This window comes from Mustela nigripes, chromosome 13 (assembly GCF_022355385.1).
Source record: "Mustela nigripes isolate SB6536 chromosome 13, MUSNIG.SB6536, whole genome shotgun sequence".
Taxonomy (NCBI): Eukaryota; Metazoa; Chordata; class Mammalia; order Carnivora; family Mustelidae; genus Mustela; species Mustela nigripes.
In genome coordinates this window covers 48,625,285-48,641,237 of record NC_081569.1, presented here as the reverse complement: position 1 = coordinate 48,641,237, position 15,953 = coordinate 48,625,285, and the positions used below count along the sequence as shown (strand labels likewise).

Here is a 15,953-nt window from a genome sequence, read left to right as displayed (position 1 = left end):
GCTTCTGTGATGTGTTGCTGATGTGGGTGTTTGGAAGAGTCATTTACTCCACAGTGATTTCAAATCTGCAGTAACTTGTTACAGCAGCACAAATATGCTTTATCTCCACACTCAGACTCCCCAGCTATTGTTTCTTTGCCACGTTTACCACTTCAAACAGGCTACTTTGGTGCATTTTACCCCAAACAGGGACAGTGTCCCATGGAACCACCACATAACCTCAAGTGAGGAAATCATGATGGTTCCCACATTTGAACCCAGACCACAGGCCCGCTTCAGCTATCACCACCTGCCCGACAGTCTGAAATGTCTTCTGCATTCGGATCCAGTTTTCTTCTTCTGGAATTTCTTCTAGGACTTTCCCTTATTTGGGTAACCTCGATGGACTTAAGGGGCACAGATGGCTCCCATCTGAGTGGTATTTCTATCTGGCTTATGTCACTGGGGCTGTTTTCAGTGACTATCCACACTGTGACATGCATCAGTCCTTCATTCACTTTTCACAGTGACTGAACATAAGAGCACTGATCCCTTAAAACATTTCAGGTACACAATTCTCGGGCCTTAGCTGAGTTCCCACGGTTGTCCATCATTCTCCAGAACTTCCTCATTCTCCTTGAGGGAACCTGTATGCATGAAACACCAATTCCCCATTGTTCTTTCCCTTGGCCCCCTGCAGCCACATCCAGCTTTGTGTACCGGATGCCTCATCCAAGTGGGATCATACAGTCTCTGTCCTTCCGTGACTGGCTGATTTCACTCAGGTAATGACTTCCATGTTCAACCCGTGTGGTAGTCTGTGTCAGAACTCCCTTTGTTTTTAAGGCTGAATCATGTTCCATGGTGTATAAACCAGATTTTGTTTATCCATTGATCTGTCAGTGGACACTTTGGCTTTTGTGAGAAATGCTGCTCTGAATATGGGTACTTCTACTTTCCATTTTTGTGGGCATATAGGCTGCAGTGGAATTCTGTATTTAATAGTTTAAGGAACCACCATATTCCCTCCCCACCACCACCACAAATGAGCCATTTTACTTCATTCCTTCATAGGGCAGAACAAGATAGCCATTTATGTATCTACTTCATTTTGTTTATCCTTTTCCCTATGGATGGACATTTGCATAGTTTGTGGGTTTTCTTTATTGTGAACACAGATGCTATGTATAGTCCTGTACATTTTTGTTTGTTTAAGCCAGCGTTTTCAATTTGGGGTGTATATATCTAGGAGTACAACTGTGAACCATATGGTAATTCTGCTTTGATCTATTTGAGTAAATGCCAAACTATTTTATAGGTAGACTGCCCCATTTTTTACAAGCAAGGTTTAGGGTTTCAGTTTCTCAACATGTTTTTGTTATTTTTCATTTTCTTGATCATAGCGATTCTACTTGTGTAAAAGGACATCTAATTGGTTTATATCTTCATTTCCATAAAGACTTTTTTTTAAAAGGTTTTATTTATTTATTTGACAGAGAGAGAGATCACAAATAGGCAGAGAGACAGACAGAGAGAGAGATGAGGAGAAGCAGGCTCCCTGCTGAGCAGAGAGCCCCATGCGGGACTCGATCCCAGGCCCCTGGCATCATGACCTGAGATGAAGGCAGAGGCTTAACCCACTGAGCCACCCAGGTGCCCCCATAAAGACTTTTTTTTATCTATTAAGGTCATCTGTTTAAACTCTGTGGATGCCAACCACTTTTTGGTCACTGACTGTAAAACAGATGGGTATTTATCATTAACTTTCAAATACCTGGATCTTTGACAAATTGCACTTTTTTGGTTCAAATGAGTAGACTTCCAATTGGACAAATTGGATTCAGATGTTTCTTTGTCCTCCATTTCTCCTGGTTTATTAGGAAGAGAATCATTTACTTCAACACTAGGCTTCAAGAAAAAATATTTTCCTGGAGAATCTGATTGGGATGCTTGTTTTTCCTCCATTTCTCCTCCTTTCTTAGGAACAGAATCTTTCTCCTCAACAGTAGGCTTCAAGAAAGAATATTTTCCCAGAGAGTCTTCTACTTGTTCATTTAATGTACTTGTCCCTTTCTGATCTGCATTTCCAGATAAATGATCAATGTATTTCTCTGGAAGACTCTCAGAATTACTCTCAGAATCCCAAGGTGATTCTTCATTTTGTTCTGCAAATCGTAATTCTGACAGCATAACATGTCTATCATTTTTATCTGCCCTGTCAGCAGAAGTCAGTCATTAACTGTTTGCTCTTTTGGAACACTTTCAATAATACCAAAGTCCTTTGTTCCAATTGCTGGCTGCTCCTCTCCTTCCTTTGTAAGACCAAAGCCTAACAATGTGAAAGGAGGTCTTAGAAGAGAATCAGGTGATGGCAAAGCAGGAGGAGAAGAGTCACAGACTTCAACTGATGGTTTGGAAGGAATGCCAACCACATCTTCACATTTGTTGTCAGAGCTATCATCCTCAAATAAAGTTTTATCTCCTGGTGATACAAGGCCAAGTTTTGTTTTCAAATTCTTGAAATGCTGAGAAACATTCATTAGTTTTTTTAAGTTTGGTTTTGAGGTAGTCTTCATATTCAAACTTAAGACTTCATCATCTGATGTAGGCCATGAAGCATTATTTGATGAAGTTCTAGAATCTAGGTGAGGTTCTGTGGGGTGAGGTCTGGAGCGGATGACCAAGAAAGAATTCTTGAGACATTTTTGGTGCAAAATTGTGGTCTATTAAAGCACGGGGACAGGACCCGTGGGCAGAAAGAGCTGCTGCTCTGCTATCCTGCGGAGTGGCTGATTATGTACACCGGAGTTGGGTAGGTGAGGACAAAAGGGGTGTTCAGAAGACTGTCAGGATACTGGAGGCCTGGTTATTGTCAAGCCAAGGCTGTTTTTACCTCCAATGAGGCACTAACAGGAAGACAGTTCAGTTGGGAGTTTCCTGGTGGAATGTTACATTTCTCCTATCAAGTGTCCTTCTCAATGAGCTTTAGGTTTAGAAGAAATTTAACTTTATTTCTATTTACTTTCATCTCAGCCTCCTTAAGTTTTATGGAGGGGAGGGCGATGTTAGGGCTTTTGGAACTGAGTTGCTTGGCTCTGGAAGTTAGGCTGTTGATAAGATAGCTTCTTTGTTGTAAATCACTAGGACATTTGTAAACCAAGGGAGACTCCTGCCTTGCAGGATTGTGATCTCTGCAATTTAACTATTTGTTTTTCTTTTTAGAGCAGACAGGAGTGCCTGAGGGATGTCACACATGTCACTGAAGTTGGGGGAGAGGGAGTATAAGGTGCCAGCTTTTTCTTTGTTCTCCATCAGCCTTTTGCTCCCTCATGATTCCTCCCTGAACAATTTTGACCCTTAAATCTTTAAGGTAGTTGAAGGTGGAAGGTCTCATCTTCTGTAACATCTTCTTGCTGTATAGGGGCATAGAGTTGTCCCTACCTATTTGGGCCACATTGATCAGTTGAGGAATGTGTAGGGGAGTTACAAAAGACAGAGGCAGCTGAATCCAGTGCTGACAGTGACGAAATATCTCTGTGCGTGGTAAGGATTATCTGTCATGGTGAAGTCATTGCAGCAATGGAGTCTTGGCACCAAGTAGAGAAACACTGAACAAAGCAACACATTAAGATTAATAAGGCTATAAGAATGAGAAGCCCGAAAAGAAGATTTTAATTGCAGGCCACAGTCCTCCTTTAAACCAGGAACTTAACCCATCACTGAGAGAGAGAAGGATCCTGTAGAGACTCAATCTGGGTATTCATATCTTTTATTAATCCTGAGAAATTTTTGTGGTATTCTGGGATGTGCACACAACATTCTGTTTGATAATTGCACATGTGCCACCCTGTGCTGCTGTCAGGACATCTAAGGCCATCCTATTTTGTAGGACTGCCTTGCTCATCTGTGAGACTTTGATATTAAGTAGGGAGATGCTATTTAGTGAATCATTGAGTGCCTTTGCAGTATGTTTATTAAGGGCTTCTACATGCCAAATGACATCCTCTAGTCCCACAGATTGAGCAAAAATGGATGTTAAGTGATCATACCATTTAAAAACAGATCGTGTCCATCTTTGCTTTAAATCAGGGAGATTATCTGGAGTGATGATGGTTTTAGGAATGAGCCCATGAATCCAGGCAAATCCTAAAGTACAGCGATCTATCCACCCTGGAGGAAGCCAGGGCCACAGGTTAGTTCCACATATCCAGTGGGTTCCATTTGAAGCTGACCATTTAATGCCAGGTCACCTTACCCAATCAGTAGCAAACCAGTCAGTAGCCTGGAGTACTATTATTTGGGAACACATTTCTAATGATAGCCACCCTAGATGTTGTGTGTTATTTGCCCAAATATCATATGTATAAATTTCTTTGTTCAAAGCATAAAACTGCCTTTTTTTTATAATTTTTTATTTTTTATAAACATAAATTTTTATCCCCAGGGGTACAGGTCTGTGAATCACCAGGTTTACACACTTCACAGCACTCACCAAAACACATACCCTCCCCAATGTCCATAATACCACCCCCTTCTCCCAAACCCCCTCCCCCCAACAACCCTCAGTTTGTTTTGTGAGATTAAGAGTCACTTATGGTTTGTCTCCCTCCCAATCCCATCTTCTTTCATTTATTCTTCTCGTACCCACTTAAGCCCCCATGTTGCATCACCACTTCCTCATATCAGGGAGATCATATGATAGTTGTCTTTCTCCGCTTGACTTATTTCACTAAGCATGATACGCTCTAGTTCCATCCATGTTGTCGCAAATGGCAAGATTTCATTTCTTTTGATGGCTGCATAGTATTCCATTGTGTATATATACCACATCTTCTTGATCCATTCATCTGTTGATGGACATCTAGGTTCTTTCCATAGTTTGGCTATTGTGGACATTGCTGCTATAAACATTCGAGTACACGTGCCCCTTTGGATCACTACGTTTGTATCTTTAGGGTAAAACTGCCTTTTGACTGAGCTGTCCAATAGTGGGTGTGAGCCACAAATATGTGTCCCAGATTTGATATATGCCATCCTCAGTAGAACGATAAGGAGGGTTTTGTAACTTAGGCCCATATTTGATTGGGGAGTTATGGCTTGACAGCAATCCCCTTTACTTCCAAATAGCTCCAGGAGCATGGTGTTTGTTAGGGTGGGGTTAAGGTTAGGGCTTAGGGTTAGGGTCTCCCTGTCCTTTGTTGTACAGAACCCATTCTTTCCCAGTAACCAGCAGAATGATCTTCTCAGAACATAACCTTTGAGCCTCTCTGTGATCCACTCCCTATCTGCCTGTCCTCTCCAGCCTTTCCTCTCCCACTGTATCCCTCCAACCCTGTGGGCCTCCCTGGTGTGTGGTCCTCCCACATGTGGCTTGGGCCTGACTCCAGGCTTTTACATTCTCCTTGCCCTCTGCCAGGAGCACTCCTCTCCCCCTGATTCATGTCTGCCTTGTTCCCCTGTTGGCTGTACCTGGACTTGCCCCCCAGTGATCTGACTCGTGTCTGCCAGATGTGTGTGGCCTTGTACCCCATTTAAATATAGTGCCCACTTTCCCTGTGTGAGTGATTTACTAAGCTGCCGGGTATGAGGTTAGGCACAGGGAAGTAACCTTAGTGCCTGTGTGAAAAAATAAGTCTCAGGGCACCTGGGTGACTCAGTCGTTAAGCATCTGCCTTCAGCTCAGGTCATGATCCCGGGGTCCTGGGATTGAAACCTGCCATCTTGAGCTCCCTGCTCAGCAGATAACATGCTTCTCCCTCTCCCACTCCCCCTGCTTGTGTTCCCTCTCTAGCTGTCTCTCTCTCTCTGTCAAATAAATAAATAACACCTTAAGAAAAATCAATCTCAGAGGGTCTCACCACCCTTGCTGACAATGGGGGAGCTGCTGTCCCCACAGGTAGTCCCCTCAGAGAGAGAGGACTTCCGACTTCTTGGAGCTTAGGAGATGTAGACCTAGACCTGGAAGCTTCCACTCTTGGACTCACGGCTGTGGTCTAAGCAAGCCCCCTCTACTAGCGGTCCTCTTTCCCCTTACCTGCCCACGGGCTGGACCTGATTCCTGATCTGGGGGAGTTTGAGGGTGACCGCTCCTAGGAATAGCAGTGGTTGACTGATGGACCTTGTCAGCAAGAAGCCCAGAAGTCTTCAAGGGAGGATCCTATGGGAGTGGAGACAGCTCTGTGGGGGCCAGTGACAGCCCCCTCAAAGCAAAGTGGGGCAAAAGGCCAGCCCTGCTAATTCTAGCCAGTCTGTAGGCCATAGAAAGGAGGGCTGTGCCCAAAGGTGCTCCATTCCTGGCAGGTGGGGACAGGACCTGCAGCGGGTCGGCCAGGGGAGGGCACATGCAGGGTTTGCCTGGGAGCTCAGCACAGGGAAAGTGTTCCCGGCTCTAGCATGCTGACGGTGGGGTTGGTTTCCAACCTCTGAAGCCTCAGGCTCCCCTTTGTATGATGGGTTGCTGATAGCCCCCATCTCTGGAAGCGGAAGGTAGGGAGGCCCCACAAGCAGACTTGCTTGGGACAGGATGGGAGAGTAGCTGTAGCTTAAAGCAGCTCAGGGCCTGCCCCCTTGAAGAAGGTGCACACGTCCATGGCCCCCAGCTCTGGGATCCTGCCGCCAGGCTCTGACAGTAACCCTCCTCCTGCCTTGTCCCTCGTCCCTGTAGACATGTGGTCTTCCTGGAGCTGTCCCTGCAGAGGGCAGAGAGCCCCAACATGGTGGGACACAGGGTCACCTACTAGGTTGTCACCGACCAGCAGGCTGCTGGGCCTGTGTGACCCCCTGGGAGGGCTGGAGGGTGGTGGTCCTCCAGGTCCCCAGCGCCCCACAGTGGCAGGATATGTTCATGCAGCACATGGCAATAATCTGCTGCTTCTGTGAGCAGCACTTTCTCCGTGAGGAGGATGACCTGGTGTGTGTGGATGTGGACATGAAGTTCTGCGGCCATGTGGGCATGGAGATCCTGTCCCCACACTTTGGCACCCTGCACCCCATTTTCTACCGGGTGTCCCATGAAGAGTTCAGGTACTAGCGCCAGACACAGTCCCAGGCCCACATCCCCAGGGACCAGGGTGATGTTTACTACATGGGGGCCTTTTTGTGGGAGTTTGGTGGTGGAGGTTCACTGACTGACCTTGGCCTGTCACCAGGTGATGCAGGTCGACCTGGCCAATGGGATTGAGGTTGTGTGGCCTGACAAGAGCCACTTGAACAGGTACCTGCTGGACCACAAGCCCACCAAGGTGTTATCCCCAGAGGATCTGTGGGAGCTGCGGCATGTGGGGTGTCCCCTGAAGGACCTGTGGGGCCCATGGTGGCTGGGCTGCCCTCTCTGGCCTTCAGGAAGAAGGTGAGATTCAGGCCATGCCCAAGAATCACCAGGACATCCGGGACTCATAAGGGGCTGTCCCCATCTCCATCCGGGGGGTGCTGTCCTGAGCAGAGATGTCAGAGGAGGTTCCTACTTCTGTCCCCCTGAGGAGAACCTGGAGCCCAGCCCTGCCTACACTGGCATGTCCAGGGTCCCCAGCTGCACCCGCACACAGGAGTCCTACCTGGAAACACAAAGTCCTCTCTTTGTGGTAACTACAGTTTGATAATTTCTGACTCTTTGCAGCTGTGAATGGCTCCAGTTTTATGTCAGATGTTTTTCTGTGTCAATGCTGAGCAACCATGTGAAAAAGAACAATCAAGGAAAAGGGTTTTCTTCCTGGTTCTAGGCAGACACCAGCCAATGGGGCTGGGAGTGGTCCTGCAACAGCTGTGGAGCCAGAATGGCCTCTGGTCGGGTCTTCCCTCCCAGTCCCTGCACTTTGCCATGGCCATGGGGCTTCAGGGGCAGGGCTGCACCAAGCCACCTCTCAGACCTTCAGTCCCCTGACTGCCAGAGGCCTTGGCTGTGGCTGCTAGCTCAGCCTCCAGGAGCATGGAGCCCTCTGAGTTATGTACGGTTTCTGCCTTGGTTTTATTTTTTATTTCTTTAATTTTTAAAATTTAAATTCATTAGCCAACATATAGTACATCAGTAGATTTTAATATAGCGTTCAGTGATTTATTAATTGGTGCTCATCACAACATGTGCGCTCCTTAATACCTGTCACCCAATGCAAATTATTTACAATGGCAAAAAGCAAATCAGTGGTTTCTTGGGGATGGGAGTGAGGAGGAATGAAAGGGAAGGATTAAGGTGTGGGAAGAAACTTTTGGAGCTGATGCATATGTTTATTACCTTGATTGTAGTAATGATTTCACTGGTGTTTACATGTGTCAAAACATCAAGTTTTACTCTTTAAATATGTGCAGTTTATCATTACATCAATAAAGCTATTTAAAAAACAAAACAAAACCAAATACCTGTCACCCAGCTACCCCATCCCCCCACCCCCCTCCCTTCTGTTACCCTCAGTTTGGTTCCCAGAGTCCAGAGTCTCTTCATGGTTTGTCTCCCTCTCTGATTGCTTCCCATTCAGTTTTCCCTCCCTTCCCCTGTGGTCCTCAGCTCTATTCCTTATGTTCCATGTATGAGTGAAATCATGTGATAACTGTCTTTCTCTACTTGACTTATTTCACTCAGCATAATCCCCTCCAGTTCCATCCATGTTGATGCAAATGGTGAGTATTTATCCTTTCTGACGGCTGAGTAATATTCCATTCTGTACATGTGGACCACATCTTCTTTATCCATTCATCTGTCAAAGGAAATCTAGGCTATTTGGCTATTGTGAACATTGCTGCTATGAATATTGGGGTGCAGGTGGCCCTTTTTTCCCCACTACATCTGTATCATTGGGGTAAATACTCAGGAGTTCAGTTGCTGGGTTGTAGGGTCATTCTATTTTCAACTTCTTGAGGAACCTCCATGCTGTTTTCCAGAGTGAGTGCACCAGTTTGCATTCCCACCAACAGTGTAAAAAGGTTTCCTTTTCTCCACAACCTCGCCAACACTTGTTGTTTCCTGTCTTGTTAATTTTAGCCATTCTAACCGGTGTAAAGTGGTATCTTATTATAGTTTTGATTTGTATTTCTCTCATGTCAAGGGATGTTGAGCAATTTTTTTTGTTTGTTTTTTGTTTTGTTGAGCAATTTTTTATGTGTCTGTTACGAGCCTCCTCGGTCTCCTCTTCTCGCCTCATTTTGCTCCTCAGCCTGAAGATGGTCCCAACTAATCTGCAGCTTTGACGACCAGTTCAGTCCAGATGCCAGGAACATACCCCGGGGGCTCAGCCTCACCTACCCCATCTGTCCTGTCCACATCAGGTGCCTGTACCCACCCCCCAACCAGCAGGCCACCTGCTCCTCTCACAGATGTCCCCATATCAGGAGAGGGAAACACCAAGTCCAGACCCTTGGATTCCTCTGTGACTCTCCCAGTAGTGAGTGGCTGCTGGAGGACATTTGATGTCCAAACCATTTAAAGGCATATGTGAATCTCTGCTGCCTAGGGCAATGGATAAAGAGTTGGGGCAAATAGAAACCAAGCAGAATCACTGGAAGAAAGGCTGAGTGAGGAGGAGCTTTAGGGAAGAAGGGCCTGGAAGCTCTGATCTAGTCCCAAGCCCCTGGGATACTGCATGCATGCGCTGGGTGCCTACTCAGGGCTGACTTGAGAAAGCCCGAGGTTCTGCCCTCTGGTGGTTTTCAGACTTGGAAAGTGGGAAGTGAAGGCCAAGGCAGAGTGCTAAGAGGCGTGGCTGGTGCTGAAGGTGTCTCTCGACACCCACACACCCAGAGCCCTCCTTCCCATCTGCAAAGACTGGAGGGTTTTTTTTTTTTCTCCAGAAGGAGGGCAGTTTCCAGATGTTTAAGGAAATCTCACCCAGTCAACAGTTACCACTACATTCATAGACAAGACATTTCTGTGGCCACACATGAAAAGGGATACAGATTTGACAAAATCAGTTCAGAAATGTCTGTGCCAACAGCAGAACTGCAGGGAGAGGAGCAGCAGCAGTGAACCCTGTGGAGGGGAAGAACTAGTATTTGTCTTGCTACATTGCACTATTCACAGTGTCCCTGATCTAAAGGCAGAGAGATGAGTGGTGGTGACACGGGAAAGGACTGTATTTCAGTGCAGCTGACACCAGAAGACTGAGGACTGGTATGGTCTCAAGGTGTTGAGAACACTCCTGGGCTTTTATATGAGGAAAATCTAGGATAGGGGTTGGTGGGCAGGTGCAGGGGGTCAGCAAAGTTCCAATCATTGTCTTGGGGTCCATCATGCAGGGTCTTGCTGGTGTTGGGCAGTGGTTATTGCTTGAGGGGTGGTTTTCATGCCCACTGGGTCTTTGACTTAACAGACAATCCTGAAGGAGGGATGTCATCAGGAAGTACAGATGAAGGTCAGAGTGGAGGTGGGTAAAGGCCTCTTTCACTCCAAGAGTGGGGGAGCTCTGAGACTCTGCCCCACACCTTGCCCTGCTCATCACTTCCAGCTGCCTGGTCCTGAGTTCTGTCCTTTTACTGATCTGGTCATCTAGTAAGTAACATGTTTCTCTGAGTTTCATGAGCCACATGAGCAAACTATTCAAACCTGAGGAGGAGGTTGTGGGGCCCTCCAATCTGTAGCCATAGCTCAGAAACACGGGTGAACTCTCTGCCCAGCCACTGGCTGACCACTCAGTTAACAGCACAGGAATTCCATGGCCACACACAGCAAAGAACACAGACTTGACAAAATTCGTTGAGAAAAGTCACTAAGCCAACAGTAGCAACCACGATAAGCAGGAATAAGGAAGCCTGGGACAGGGGGAGGTCTGATATTCAGGATGCTTCCATTATAATATTCATCATCACACCCTGCATCTGTCAGTGGAGCCAAGTCCCCTGGCTGGGGGTTAGGTAGCTGCCTACATGTTCCATCTGCCTCTCCCTGGCTTCTCCAGCCATGCACAGCCCTGTGCTGCTTCCCAGCAGAGGGTGGTTTTAACCAAGGTGGGGAGGACAAGATGGATTTTCCAGGGCTGCAAGAGAGGAAAGTTTTCTTCAACTCCTCTTAAGGTCCCTGGCTGGTTTAGAAATTGATGAAGACAGATGAACAGGAAAAAAAGCTGATCAAGTGTATTGATTTTTTTGGTGGTAGCCTTACAAGAACAAGGAGGCCAGCAGGGGCAACTAGAGTAGGCAGTTCTATGTTTTAGGCAAAGAAGCAACATATAAAGAATTGAGAGACACGGGTTTGAGCTAGGGCTGGTAAATGGTAAAAAAAGTAACTAGGAAGATAGAGGCTAGTTTAACCAGGTTTGTTCCTATAGCCTTTGTGGCCCTAAATCCCTTGACTCTGGTGATAAGCATGTCCTCCCTGCAGTCTGGGGAGAGAAAGTGCCCCATGGGAGTATTCTGACCTGCTTCAGGGATGAAGGGCTGATTGCTGGGGATCAGAGGGAACTTCCTGCTTCTGCTCTATGGAAAATTCTTTCAGTTTCTATATTTAACTTGTCAAGGTGCCAATATTTGGGGTAGTGTGTCCTGACCCTTACTGGTCTGGTGGTATACTCCATCTCCTCCTAGTATCCAGGACATTGAATGCACTGCTGTGGAGACCTCCCAGGCCTGGAGCAGCCCCTTGTCCAGAGAGGCACCTGCCTCCAAGGAAGGGTTCCCTATGACTTCCCACATGGGTTCCCTATTGCTAAGGGTGGCCACTCCTCCTTGGGGAGATTGGGTGAGAGTGTGCAGATCTTACTTAGAGAAACTGACTTAATTTCCTGCAAATGTCTACCCAGTACTGGGATCATATAGGAGTTCTGTTTTTAGTATTTGGGGGAAACTCCATACTTTTCCAAGCATGGCTATGCCAACCAAGGTCAATTCCAGATGATTTTACCGATAAACCAGAGATTTTTCAAGATCCTCTCCTGCAGAGAACATGAGAACATTTTCAAGGCCTTGCAAAGTATACTAATCATAGAAACAACCCAGTAACTCAGAAATTATTGAAATAAAGAACTAGTTCTCCTTCTTACATTCCTGGCTAGTGTACTGGTCTGTGGCTTGATCCCACCTCAGGCAGCTGGAAGGTTGACCTCCCAGGTTGGCTGCCACTGACATGACTACTATTTCTAGAAATTCTTTGGACTGTGGCCAGGTTTCCTGACCTGTTCACAGATCAAGTTGGCAACCTCTGACAGTGGAGCCATGGGTCCTCCAGGCATGTTCCCTCCCCCATCCCCAATTGGAGCCATCACACTGAGGGTTTAGGTGATGGGAGCTGCCCCTAGGCAAAACCACCTACCTACCCAACCTTCACATGCTTCTCAGTTACTTCTGTGCCTCTGCTGTCTTTCTGGATCCCTGACCTGGCTGTTTTTGGACAGCTCATCCAGCAGTACCCTCACTTTCTGGGAGGGGGATTTACTGGAATCTGCGGTGTGTCCTGCTGCCCCATCTGGATCATTTTTTGAAGGCCACATTGTTTGGGCTGTCTGAGGACCCAAGACCATGCCTGGAGGGGTCCTAAGCAGAGCTGGTGGAACGGGAGGGCTCCAAGGCACAGAGGCAGGTTTCCAGAAAGCTATCTGGGGTCCCTGGCATTTTACCATTTTTGAATCAAAGCCCTGTGATCTTTAAATTGCCAGAAATGTTACAGCATGGACCAGAAAATCACATGTCTCTGTGCGCCCAACACCACCTAAACTATTGGCATTTCTTGCCCTTGAGCTGAGTACAAAGGATTGGGAGTAGGAGCTTGAGGGGAGGTCCTGGGCCAGACATTGTGTTTGGGGACACAGACCATCCAGACAAGCTTGTGCTGAGCCTCAGGAGGTGGCCTGTGTGGAGACCCCAGCTGTAGACACTGCTATCTGCTGATGTCCCCTCAGTCCACCCCAGAGTACCTGCTGCTGGGAGAGCACCTGCCTGTCCTCTCTACCTAAGGGCTCTCTCCTGCACCAGCCGTGCTCCTCCCATGCCAGTCACTGCCAGCCTGCAGCCTGGGAGGATGGATTCCCTGATGACCTCCAGCCCTGGGGACAGATCCAGTGCGGGTAGGATGTGGTCTCCCAGCAGACCTGAGCAACAGGCCCCCAAGGTGCTCACTGGTCTCCTGGGGGCTCACTGTGCCATGTCCTCCCTCAGGCTCTCTGGGCCCAACTCCTCCTCTGCTCAGGAACCACACATGGCCCAGGCTCCACACACTGTGACTGGGAGCAGGTCATCCGGATCTTCTGGACTCCTGCTTCCATGCCCATGACATGGACAGGCTGGCCTCACAGACTCATCAGAGGAGACCCAGTGCAGTAAGAAGCAGGCCGCTTCAAGGGAGATGTCAGGTGACCCCAGAGGGAGAACCCAGGCCTTGCACAAAACACAGAGCTTATGGAGCCTTGTGTGGGATGTGGGCAGCAAACCATGGGGCATGGGGAATCCTGGTGAGGGTGGCCCTGGTGGGGGGAGGGGAGACCACAGAAGGGCCACAGAAAAGGCAGAGACAAGGAAGACGACAGGACAGGGCTTTCCAAGGAGGTCGATGGAAGAGTCAGAGGATCACAGAGACCCTTGGGAAAACTTGGAGGCCCTGGAGATATTGGCTGAAACGCTGTCATTTGATCAGAAAAGTTGTGTCACAAACCCCAGTCCACACTGGTGACTTACTTTTTGTTGCTTCTAGAAATCAGGGCCTATGGGCCATTAGCACTTACATTGCAGGAAGTCTAGGATATATTTACTTTTCATCACTTTTTAGGACTAGATTTTTCTAGATGAAGTGCGAAGCATGGGTGTCCCCATTCTTTGTGCAACCAGCCTCTGTTTTCAGGAGGAGATTCCTGGTGCTCATCACCACTGCTACCCACAGGGACTGCCCCTGTCACCTCCCACAGTGGACATGACCATGTGGTTTTGGTTGGGGGAGGTGCTCACTGATGAAGCCCCAGTGCTCAGTACAGAGCAGGGATCCCAGATATTCCGCTGAATGAAGGAGGGCATGAGGGAGGGAAGGTAAAGAGGAAAAGGAGGGAAGGAAGGAAAGGAGGAAGGGAGGGGGAGGAGGGAGGGAGGGTGATGGAGTTGGGGTGGGAAGGGAGTGGTGGAGGGGAGGAGAGAGGGGGTAATGAATGAGACGGTGAATAAATGAGGTAGGGAAGGAGGGAGTGAAAGAGCAGAAGTCTGGTCCATACATCAGGAGCCATTAGTGGGGTGAGATTTCAGGGCATCACAGCCTGGGCCCTGGATGGTGGCTCAGGGCACATCCATCTGTCCTCCCAGTGCTGAGCTTCCTTCTCCTTGGCCCTGCTGTCACCCTGGATCCTCTCCACCTCCTCAAACAATTCCTAATGTTTCCAAGAGCAGGGTGGCAGGAGGGGGTGGTCTCAGGAGGGGCTTCCCGGATCCTGTGCCCGAATGACACTGGGACAGTAGCTACAGGACATTCTGTCATGAGGACTGGGACTGTGGATCCTATCCATCTTGAACATTAGCATTGTTTCATTCCTGCTCTCTCCAATGCTGCTGTGCTGAACACTCCTGACAATACATCTGTGAAAAATCATGCTGGAGTTTCTGGGGCTGAGTCTGAGGCCGAGCACTGCTAGGTGATGGGTGCACCTGTGGCCTGGGATGAGTGCTGCTCACTGTTCTCCTGGATAGGGGTACTCTTCTCTCCAGGGGGACTGCATTGGACCTCTGGTTCTTCACATTTTCCCCCAGGCTGCCAGTCCCCAGACCAGACACTTGCCACTCTGAGGGTGACCAGAACCGCCTCCATAGGGTTTCCTTTGTCAATGCCCTTCCCCAGGAGCTCCTGCATCTCTGACACATACTCCCCATGTGCCTATCCCCCCACCTGGACTTGCATGCGTTTGGTCTCTGTCCCTGTGGAACCCCGTGACTTAGAGCCTGGTTTGGAGCAGAGTCAAGTGAAACTTTTCTCTGGCCTTGGGTTGTGAGCAATGTGTTTGCCCTCTGTAGTGTATCTTTCAGCTTTCTGCATTTCTCTGGTTTCTGTGTGGGCCACAGGAGGAACCAGCCGTGTCCTGTCTGGGGTCAGGCTGTGGTGACCCAGCAGGAACAGGGAACTTGACCCCGAGATTGTGCCCATAATTCCTAAAGGGGCCTCTATGATTATATCTCATCTGTAATCCTTCAGGGGTTTCAGTATCAAATAAGGGAAATTCTATGTCACATAAACTCAGGAAAAAATGAGTCCCCTTTGAAAATAGGTGGGCAGACACAAAAACACATATTGTGTGATTCCGCATACAGAAACATCCAGAACAGGTAAACGAACAGAGAGAGAAAGCAGCTTAGGTGTTGCAAGAGGCCGGGCTGGAGGAGAAATGGGCAGGGAGGGCTTTGGGTTCAGGGTCTCCTTTGGGGAAGGAGATATCCTGCAGCGATGTTCTGTGGTGTGGTGGCACGGTGTTGGGCATGTACTTAATGCTTGTGATGTGTTTAAGTGAAAACAAGTAATTCTACTTAAAACAATAAACAATATGCAAAACATGGAAAGATAAAATAACAGTATGTACCATAGAGAAAGAATATACAGGTAGAGGATGAAACATTCCTGCAGGCCATCAGGTTCAGGGGATAGAACAAGGGGTAACTATATGAGGAGCAGGGCTGCAGGATCTGGATGTGGCTCTGGGAGCCCCACAGGAGCAGGAGTAGGGGCAGGGGTTGAGACGGTGCAGGGACAGGAGCAGGGACAGATGCAAGAGCAGGAGCACAGGCCAGGTAGGGGAAGAGGGAGCGGCTCTGGCAGGGGCAGGGGCAGGTGCTAGCTCTTCTGGGACAGCGTCAGGCTCTCTGTGGCCAGGTGCCTGGTCACCTGCTGGCTCCTGGTCTCCTGCTGAAATCTCTCCAGGCACCACCCCCCCAACCCCCGGAGCTGTGGATGAAGTTGGGGCCAGCTCTAGCTCTTCAGAGATAGAGTTAGACCCAGGTATCTAGGCCCCCACATTCCAGACAACCCCCTGCCCAGTTCATTTTGTTGGAGATCCCGGAACTAAGAACATGTTTACATGCCTTTGCAGAGATAG

General features: G+C 48.3%; 1 protein-coding gene and 1 pseudogene across 1 annotated transcript; one reads left to right on the top strand and one right to left on the bottom strand.

Moving 5' to 3' along the window:
- Positions 1 to 564: 564 nt before the first annotated feature.
- LOC131999288 (ankyrin repeat domain-containing protein 26-like) lies at positions 565 to 6,569 on the bottom strand. Its single transcript, XM_059372076.1, has 4 exons — positions 6,539 to 6,569; positions 2,409 to 2,620; positions 1,776 to 2,205; positions 565 to 626 (listed from the first exon to the last, which is right to left on the bottom strand). Exons 1-4 carry the CDS (start codon positions 6,567 to 6,569, stop codon positions 565 to 567), a joined length of 735 nt encoding a protein of 244 aa, XP_059228059.1.
- An 81-nt stretch (positions 6,570 to 6,650) lies between these two features.
- LOC131999287 (histo-blood group ABO system transferase-like) lies at positions 6,651 to 7,377 on the top strand (annotated as a pseudogene).
- Positions 7,378 to 15,953: the final 8,576 nt, after the last annotated feature.

Bases quoted from the DNA above. Each gene is read 5' to 3' on its own strand.
- LOC131999288 (XM_059372076.1), bottom strand. From the start codon at position 6,569: ATGGACGTGTGCACCTTCTTCAAGGGGGCAG. The intron at 2,206-2,408 runs GTTGGCATTCCT...TAATGACTGACT, and splicing joins ACAACAAATGTGAAGATGTG to TCTGCTGACAGGGCAGATAA. The intron at 627-1,775 runs GTGCAATTTGTC...TCATGCATACAG, and splicing joins TACTCATTTGAACCAAAAAA to GTTCCCTCAAGGAGAATGAG.